The 9,264-nt window shown below is 43.1% G+C and overlaps 2 protein-coding genes across 2 annotated transcripts; one reads left to right on the top strand and one right to left on the bottom strand.

The window, feature by feature from the left end:
- Positions 1 to 755: 755 nt before the first annotated feature.
- gcsha (glycine cleavage system protein H (aminomethyl carrier), a) lies at positions 756 to 2,704 on the top strand. Its single transcript, XM_086109410.1, has 5 exons — positions 756 to 938; positions 1,094 to 1,176; positions 1,266 to 1,329; positions 1,397 to 1,528; positions 2,301 to 2,704. Exons 1-5 carry the CDS (start codon positions 794 to 796, stop codon positions 2,396 to 2,398), a joined length of 522 nt encoding a protein of 173 aa, XP_085965536.1. The 5' UTR covers positions 756 to 793; the 3' UTR covers positions 2,399 to 2,704.
- Positions 2,705 to 3,318: 614 nt separating this feature from the next.
- On the bottom strand, positions 3,319 to 9,264 carry LOC147206057 (uncharacterized). The gene is made up of 9 exons (XM_086109409.1): positions 9,037 to 9,264; positions 7,301 to 7,793; positions 6,294 to 6,590; positions 5,716 to 5,891; positions 5,560 to 5,644; positions 5,189 to 5,421; positions 4,925 to 5,119; positions 4,630 to 4,855; positions 3,319 to 4,290 (listed from the first exon to the last, which is right to left on the bottom strand). The coding sequence occupies exons 1-9, from the start codon at positions 9,262 to 9,264 to the stop codon at positions 3,755 to 3,757; spliced, it is 2,469 nt and encodes an 822-aa protein (XP_085965535.1). The 3' UTR covers positions 3,319 to 3,754.

Genomic DNA, 9,264 nt, shown 5'->3' with positions numbered 1-9,264 from the left:
TGGGCGGTGGTCGAAGATATCCCGGGTAAAACGGCAAACAAAACAAAAATGAAACTAAAGTTCTTTACCGAGTACGTATACAGTACACGTTATGTGAGGTGCACAAAGAAGTGTTTAGTGGGCATTATCTTGGATGACCCGTATCAGCGCTGGTATGAGCCGTCCTGATTGATTAAAGAAAGGTGTGAAATTTATTTTGAAAGCTTCATAACGGTGAATGGAATTAAAAATAATTATAATCCATCCATCCATTCATTTTCTAATCTTATCCTGTTGAGTGTCGCGGGCCTGCTGGAGCCTATCCCAGCTGTATTCGGGCAGTTAGCGGGGGTACACATTGAACTGGTTTTAAAAACGTAACAAGCCTGATTTGACAAAATTAGTTGAAACCACATACAGCACACGGTATCTGTTTTCTAATGTATGGAGTACACGTATAATTTAGTCAGAAAAATAGACAAAAAAAGTGAAGATACCTGGCAAAACGAATTCGTGTAGCCCTATACTTAAAAAGTAACAGCATGTAAACGTTTGTTGGTGGTGGGGTCTTTGTTTGGGGGGGGGGGGTCACCGGAAAGACCTGTAATATATAAAAGTTAAGAAAAAGCATATCGCTCGTTGGGAGAAAAACAGTTCTACATTTATTTAAAATGAAAATATAATTTTTATTTGTCACAAACGGCTTGTTTTCTCCCAATGCTTTATGTGTTACTCGGGATCAGCAGGTGGCGCTAATAAATCCCTGCGAGCATTATCCCACTTTTGTCGCGTTTAGATCATCCGAAGAAGAAAGATGTCCGTCTGTCGACTTCTCCGCTGCTGCGGGTTTTCCAACTTTTCCCCACTTTGGCCTTTACTAGCACGCTCGGAGCTGCATTCGTCGAATCGTTTTTCTTTCTTCCTACGAGGCATTTCGTCGTCGAGCCGGTTGTCAGCAGGTAATACTTTGCCGGCTGGTGGTCTTTTGTGTCGTTTGTGTGTTAGCTAACACATTGGTTAGCCACTAGCTCAAGTAAAGGACGTACGAGCGAACTACTTTTACGCGCCGTTTGTATTTAAAAAAATCTGGGGTTTTTTCCCCCCTGTCGTTCAGCACTTAAATTCACAGACAAGCACGAATGGATTCGAGTAGAAGACAATGGAATCGGTACTGTCGGTATCAGCAACTTTGCTCAGGTACGTTTAGTCCTCCTGAACGAGCGAATCAGTCAAAATATCGTCACCAACGATTAACCATTTGGGTTGACGCCAAATCATGCATACAGGAGGCCCTGGGAGATGTGGTTTACTGTGGACTACCGGAAGTGGGGACGCAGCTGTCTCAACAAGGTAAACAATATTTATCTAAGGGCCTTTCTTGTAAAAGTATTTTATTTGTCCATCTCTGATGTCTCAGATGAATTTGGAGCTCTGGAAAGCGTTAAGGCTGCTAGTGAGCTTTTCTCTCCGTTGACTGGGGAGGTCGTGGAGGTTAACGCACTGCTGGCTGACAAACCAGGCCTGGTCAACAAATCTTGCTACGAAGACGGTGAGCAAAAAAGTGTTGTTTTCCAAAATTCTGTCGATATGCAACCTGGTCAGGAAGCATCTCGGACAATATTAAACCAGGACAACAGTTCCACTGATCACCATGAGACTGGTTACACATGTCTATCATAACAGGACACATGGAAAACTTTCAAGGACATAAACCAGAATTTTGGTTCATGAGCATCATTGAAAAAGGCTGCATGCTAATTTGCAGTTGGATCCTGTCCTGCTACCTACACCATTTTTCATGTTCCAAGTTGCCCATAGGAATTTAAAATTCAGTATAAATGTTTCAGAAATAATGAATAACTCTAAAATAACAATGGTAAAGGTTAACTGATTATGCCGACTTTGGAGTTATCAATAATTGTCACAATAAAACAAAAATGTTTTTCAAGTTATACTTAGGAATCGCAAAATTAAACAATAATGATTTTGTCATTGTTTCTTTTTTTTTTCTCCCCCAGAGTTGTATGTAGTTTTGAACAGAAAAAAGCGCAAAGTTAGCAAAATGGTTCATCTGTTTTTTATTATACATTTTAATAGAATTTTAAACTTACATTCATGTATATTTCTTTAACTTGTATGGCTTATTAGCGATTTTGACAAGGCAGTTACAACAGCCCAGTATGGTTGAATATGCATGAACACTTTTGGTGAATTGTGTGTGTGTGGTTAGGAGTAAAAGACTCTGTTAGCGGGCTATGATTTCCAAGAGTCTAGCAAGCAGGTGATCTAACCACTTAATGGCTGGTTGCTGTTCAACACAGGTTGGTTAATGAAGATGACGATTGCCAAGCCTTCCGAGCTGGACTCTCTGATGGACGAGGCGGCCTATGAGCGATACATCCGCTCCATAGAGGACTAAAACCAGTCCGTTCCCTCTATCCTCCTCATATAAACACCTGGCAGGGTGCTCTGTCAGTGTTGTGCAAATGTGAAGAATAGCGGCTGAGAAAGGCTCACTTACTCAAAGGGACCAGCCAAAGTTGAGTTCTTACCGCCTCAAAAAGCCCAAAAATGAAAAGTGACGCTCAAGTCAGCTTGTTTTTCCCCCTTGATATTTCAGTTGAAGCAGGCACAAGCGTCCTGGGCAAGAAAAGCACTTTGAATTTGTGTGAACACTGTGGACAACTGTACAATAAACCTCATGATTGACATTTTTTTTCCTGAATATTGTCACTCAGTGTTTTCTCTAGAGTTTTTACAAGAACCCTTCTTTGAATTGCATTTTCAGTCTATTTACCTCCATTTTAACATTGCACGATAGGGTCCAAGTGGCCAATTCCAATTAAGTTAGGACAGGTTTGCTAGATTTTTGTTTTCCCTCTCTCTCTTTGCTGCAAGCAGAAATTTGACTAACAAGTGAGCTACAGGCATTCTACCACTAGATGTCAACAGTCAATCATACAAACCCTAGCCACTGCAAGGTATGTTGTGCACTGATTAATTCTTTTTTTTCCCTCTCACTATTAATATTGTCAATTAAAATCTTTCCTAGTGACATTTTTTTTAACCAAGTTCAAGTTGATTTTTTTTTCTTTTTTTTTGGGGGGGTGGTGGTAATCCATCGTTACCTGATCCGATAACCCAAACAATCCATTCATAAGCAAAATATGTGGACATATTAATTGTATCAAATGCCTTTTTTAAATTTGAATAAAAGTATCCGAGCATGATACCTTTTCATTACTGCCAAATGCAGCAGTAATTCAAGACAAATAAAATATCTTTAGAGCATATTAGTGGTGGGGCATGAAATAATGATCCAAGAAAATTACATATGAACACTGTTGAATAAACAAATCTTATTGAAATCTCAGTAAGTATCCTTAATGCATTAACAAAATAAAGGCCCAACAAATTAACACATTGTAGTACTAAAACCAGAGTGCTTATCTACTTCAGACAACAAACACAAATAATATAATCATCGTCTTTTTTCATGTGCCACACAAACTGGAAGCATTACATGGTGTATTCTGAATCTCTGGTTACATTGCACCTCCACATTATTTTATCTCTTTTAAAGCTTTCAAAAAAAAAGTGAGGCAGAGGAAATAGAAAAAAATAGTGTAATGCTATCACAAAAAAGCTTTTCATAAATATTGCATAAAGACTACCATTTTTTTTCTGTGAAAATTGGCATTTCAGGCTGGAAACAATCAGAAAAATAAGACTGAGATATTTGGAAGGCACTGAACCAGGTGCTTGTGGCTTTGGATCACCTGTGTGTCGTAAGAACAGTACCACTTGGTAGGATAGAGAACCGGTCATTCGTGTTTGTGGAGCGTCTGGCTCTTCCCCGCGTTGGGAGTCGTTGGGGCGGGAGCCCCTCCATGCGGCGATGGTCGCTCTCCAGTCTCTCTCTTCTCTGGGCTCCTTCATGCAATACGCTGGCTGTGAAGTCTCGCTCGTTGAGGAAGGCCACAGTCTCGTCCCTCTTGCGGCTGACGTATCCCTTGAGGACGGCGTTGTAAGGATTGGTGGCGGCATCCATGTCCGGGTCGTCCATCTGGTGTTTGAATTCCATACGTGTGATGACTGGAAGGAGAAATTGTTTTCCTCCAGTTGGCTGAGCTAAGCCCAGGGCCTCAGAGACCAGGCGGGGCGGCAGAGGCACAAGGTCGCAGCCCGAACGTGTGTCCACGTATTCTGCGTGTTGTCTTCGTACCAGGGCGACGTCCTGAAGAGAGCGACTTCGCCTCTCCTCCAGGTTTGTAACTATTCTCTCTGGGTATGTTTGGCCCAGCACCACGCCTGAGTCAAGACAGACAGGGCAAAAGACATTGATAATTAGATGGTAATGCAACAACAGCACTGAAATATGGTGCATCTGGTAGCTTTCCATGTTTACGGATTGGTTTAGCCTGATTGCAAATTAGGGTTGCAGAATTCTGTGAATTTTCAAAATTGGAAACTTTCCGTAGCCATAACCAGGAAGGAGAGCTACTATTCCACATTTTATGGTTTAATCTATGTTGATTGTGGTTCCAAAAAGTTTCTTAAAATAATCAAAATTTTCTGCAGTTTTTACATTGAAGCGGTCAGTCGTAAATTGTACTTTATTTACTTAAGCCGCTTTGCGGTGGACCTTACCCGCACGTCGTAGCATGGACGCCGGGCATTTCCACGGTTTGTGAATGAGCTCATCGGGCAGCTCTGCAATTTCAGGACACCATTTCCTCACATAGCTGCCATTCGGGTCGCATGTCATGGCGGCATCAACGGGATGCATGACAAAGTTCCAGTGATCCAGACCGCACATGCCGCCATTCTGCCACATCATGGCGTCAATGGCAACGTCTGCGTCCACCAGTGTGTCCTACACGCATACGCAGATGATCATTACTGTTTAAAATGGTACTCAGACGTTGAGTCACACACGTCTCACCTGAAACCAGCGATAGCCTTCCTGCCAGGGCAGATGCAGGTACGCTATGAGGAAAGAAGCCACCACGTGTCTGGTGTAGTTGTTCATCCAGCCCGTCAGCCACAGCTGCCTCATGGCTGCATCCACCAGAGGGTAGCCTGTGCGCCCTCGCTGCCAGGCCTTGAGATGATTACGATTGCTGCTCCACCGCAGTTCCTTCAAACACCAAATAAAGGTTGGGAAACACTACCCTCGATCACATGAGAGCAAAACTATATTGCAAACCTTGTACGGGGGCCTGAGGGATTCCCAGGGAAGGTCGGGAAACAACGTGAGCTGCCAGTACGCCAAATCCCTCCATGCCAGTTTGCGTTGGAATTTTGCCGGTCGACAGCGCGCCCCCTTGGCGTCCCATAAGAGCCAGCGAGGGCTGAGCTGACCAAAGTGGAGATACGGCGATAGCGTGCTGGTGTTGGGGGCATCAGCCCTGCCCGACTCTTTGTCATATCTGTACACACCTGGGAAGTGAATGGAATGAAGGCGTATTTAATGACGTCGGACTTTAAATCTACATACAGTATGTGAGCGCATACATTTGAATGGGGGTCTTCTAGGTTGGAAATGACACGACAATGTTGATGTACAAAGTGTCTCACCATCATGAAGAAAAGCTTCGAGCCTGGCATGAGCGCCCTCTTCACTGAAATCCCACGACTTGCGAATGTTCTCTGCCCAATCAATCTAGAAGTCAAGAATCATATTTCACGACAGGATTTTGTCATGATTTTAAATGTTCTGCTGTGACTACTAACCGTGGTGCCATCCTTCCTGCGTGGCATGCGTGCCAGGCTCAACGTGTCCAAAGGGATGCCCTGAGGCCAGCTGGAAGGTACAGGGAGAGACATGGGTGGATCCAGCGGAGCACCAAATGCGGTGCCTGCTGGGTTCTGTCTGCAGCAGCTCATGAAGTGAGACACAGATCCGATTCCTTCCAAACAAAAGAAGTGAATGTAATTATTTCAGTTGCTATAAATCCTGATGTTAAAAGTGTGCTGTCGGGATCTGAAAGCTGCTTAACCGGAAGTGGATCATTCAGGAAGAGGAAGTGAACAACCGAGAAATGGATTGAAGAATGTCTGTGTCTATTTCATAGTGACATAATCTTTTGTAAACTTAAGAAGTTATTGTAATTATTGCTTGAGGTTGTTGTTGTTGTTGTTTTTTTATCAGTGGCAATGTTATTTTGTCTTCATCCTCCGACAAACACTTCAAGTCAATTTGACTTTGAAGAGGAAAAGCTGCCGTCTGACTATCACCTATATTCCCTGCTGTTGTTGGCCATTTTCTTGACTCAAGACAGACAAAACTTTCTGAACGGTGTTTGACGCACCTCTGAGTCCAACACCCTCCGTGCTGACAGAGTAAGGGTCTCTAGTACAGTACGAGTGGAACATCTTGCATCGGACCCCGTCTTTTTGCAGCCTTGACACCACCTCGTCATCCCGTTCCTTCAGCCAGGGCTCGTAGAGGGCGTTGGCCAGCACCGTTCGGGCCCCAGTCTCCTTCACCAGCTCTTTGAGCGTACGCAGAGTGCTGGATCCGTTCACCTCCAGGAAGACCAGATGACTGCCGATACGCTCCAGAGATGAGCGAAAGGAGGACAGCGCTTGATGAAGCCAGTATTTACCTGCCACAAGGATAGACAGAATGAGCTGACAGAGATCATTTCGTTGAATGGGCATTAAGGCCTTCAAATAAAACCTTTACAATTTGTATTTCCCCACATAAATCATTTAAGGTTTTATTTGATTTGAACTATGGCAGCAACGAAAAAAAAACTCAATAAAATTGTCCTGAGCTATTGACATTTTGAAAAAGGATTGGGGGGGGGGGGGGCAATAGGCGCCAGGGTACCTCTGGGAAGGTATGGCATGTGCGAGTACTGCTGATCTTTACTAAAAAGGATCTGAAGTAAATCTCAATTGGGTTTGCAGATGATGTTTTTTCACAGCTATGTATAAAATGTTTGTCTGGGTTGTCTTTGAATAATTTATCAAAACATTTTCATTCGCCTCCTGGTAGACCGCCGCATGCTATTTGCTATCAGTGTCAAAAGAGCGCATCAGTGCCATTCATCGGAACAACAACAAAAAGTGAATGATTTAGTCAGTTCCTCTGTGATTATATTGACGACACCTGAATTATACATACATAAAGTACATAAAGATATATTTTTAATCAATTTAACTGTTGGAATATAAATTACAGCCAACGTTCACAATGAGAATAGTTTAGCTTTTGCTACTTCAGAGTATATGTAACGTCTTGATGAAAAGATCTATAAACTTTAATTTTCTGATAGACTCAATCACGCATGTCTAAATATATCCAACTTACAAGCGCCTCCCGTAGCCACAGTCATCCCAGGCCCCTCTTCCTCTTTGGGGCTCCAGATGAATACAGGTATGACGGGGGCCCCCAACTCCAGGGAGCTGACAAGAGCAGGGTTGTCACATAGTCTCAAGTCCCTGCGGACCCAAAGCAGCACCGGTGCTGCCCCCGATGGAGAGTCCGGCAAACCAACGACATGCTGGGCTGCTGCTTTCCGACGCTGACGTCTGCTTTTGGAATGATTTGTTTTCTCACACTGGTCTTCCATCATTTCACTTTTTGCACCCATGCCCTGTTTGGCACTCAGAGTTTGACATGTACCAGACATGTTCAGAAATGTTTCTTGCTGATGTGCAGGTTCTGAGGTTGTACCTCCTCTTTCCTTGGCGTGTCCACTTTGATTGGATACCGCATCATATTTCTGAAGCTGTGTTCTTGGGTGAACTTGCGTTTCAAGAAGAGACAGGGTCACTGCCAGTTCCAACTCATCGTCTTCAGCCTGCCATAAAAAATATCAGCGGTAACTATCAATGTTTCCCCCAGCAGTCAATTCACTTCACTGTCCTCAGTACTTAGTGATTTTGTTTTTTAATGTGCCATTGGTGTCAGCTTCTATTCTAATCTTCCCAGGTCCTTCACAATTAGCAGTGCTGGCCCATGTAACCTCAACTACATTGGCAATGGGACTACTTCTTTCACCAATTACTATTGTTATTATTAATTTTAAATCTGCATAAAATATTTCAAGTAATTAAAATTCTGAAATTACTTGAACTAATTCATAATTATTGTGTTATGTTTTTTTTGGGGGGGGAGGGGTTCCAAACAATAAATAATAGTTGCAGAAGAAAAAGTACAAGCCAATTGCTACTTGCACGAAGGCACTTTCGGTCACCGAAAAAACACGGAATAACCTAAACCGGGGGTCGGCAACACGCAGCTCCAGAGCCGCATGTGTCTCTTTAGCGACATCTACTGGCTCCCTGGAGCTTTATAAAATGTTTGAAAATGGAAGATTTTGATAGGAGGCTAATATAGCTCAAATAGGTATAAATACATGTTGCAACTCCGAAAAAGGAGAGCTGTGGTGTTGGTTTTTTAAAACGTACACTTAATTTATGCTTTTAACAGTCTCGACAAACAGATATCTGCGTCTGACTCCGTGCCTTCTCTCTTCTAGTTCGACTCGAGAGGCGTTCAAAGATAGCCTCCGAAAAACGGAAATTAAGGATCACTTCACTGACACTAAGAAAAGCGAAAGTAATTCACCAAAACAGAAAATCAAGCAAGGAAATCACAAAATAAATTATATGGGGGCTTTTGTGAACACACAACAAAGGAATGAATAACATAAAAAATTCTGAGACAGTCCAGTCTCCTACATACATATAGCATGTGTTTCCTTCATTGTAAGTTTTATAGAAGGCTTTTTTTTTTTTTTTTTGCGGCTCCAGACATTCTTTCAACATTTTGGGTTGCCGACCCCTGGCCTAAACACTTAAAACACTGACGTTGACTGCGAGTAAGTGTACATTTACAGATGCTTGTGAGTGGAGACGTTTTGTTGGTGAAAAATACTACTTTAGCGGTATTGAGGGAAACTAGATGGATGATTAGAAGGACGCACGAGATGCCTTGTTAAACAATTACTGTACAAAAAAAAAATAAGCTCCCGATTTAAAAATATGTATAGTTTCAGCGTCGTAATGATTCGTTAAACATCCAAGCATAACATTACAGACCTTCGTGAAATATTCTTCGTAGATGGAGACGAGGGTGGAGTGCAAGGAGCGGTTGGCCGACGACAGAGACTGAACGGCGGGCAGAAACCGGGCGCGGGTCTCCTGGTGACCCAAGATGGACAAGCACATCGCGAAGAATCCCTCCGGATCCTCCCGACCCAGCAGCACTTCTCTTCGGAGCCTTCTGACCACGGCCATCTCGCCGTCTTCTTCTCCAGTTTGAGGCAT

Source organism: Hippocampus guttulatus, chromosome 4 (genome assembly GCF_054856545.1).
Source record: "Hippocampus guttulatus isolate MCC_2025c chromosome 4, RoL_Hgut_1.0, whole genome shotgun sequence".
In the NCBI taxonomy this organism is placed as follows: domain Eukaryota; kingdom Metazoa; phylum Chordata; class Actinopteri; order Syngnathiformes; family Syngnathidae; genus Hippocampus; species Hippocampus guttulatus.
The sequence above is the reverse complement of the archived record's forward strand: the minus strand, read 5'-3'. Positions and strand labels throughout refer to the sequence as shown.

Excerpts from the sequence above, each read along its gene's own strand:
- gcsha (XM_086109410.1), top strand. The coding sequence starts at position 794 with ATGTCCGTCTGTCGACTTCTCCGCTGCTGCGGGTTTTCCAACTTTTCC. Across the intron at positions 939-1,093 it reads GTCGAGCCGGTTGTCAGCAG|CACTTAAATTCACAGACAAG; the intron begins GTAATACTTTGC and ends CCTGTCGTTCAG. Across the intron at positions 1,177-1,265 it reads GTATCAGCAACTTTGCTCAG|GAGGCCCTGGGAGATGTGGT; the intron begins GTACGTTTAGTC and ends TCATGCATACAG.
- LOC147206057 (XM_086109409.1), bottom strand. The coding sequence starts at position 9,264 with ATGCCTCAAACTGGAGAAGAAGACGGCGAGATGGCCGTGGTCAGAAGG. Across the intron at positions 7,794-9,036 it reads ACGAAGAATATTTCACGAAG|GCTGAAGACGATGAGTTGGA; the intron begins GTCTGTAATGTT and ends TTTTTATGGCAG. Across the intron at positions 5,645-5,715 it reads GCAGGAAGGATGGCACCACG|ATTGATTGGGCAGAGAACAT; the intron begins GTTAGTAGTCAC and ends CTTGACTTCTAG.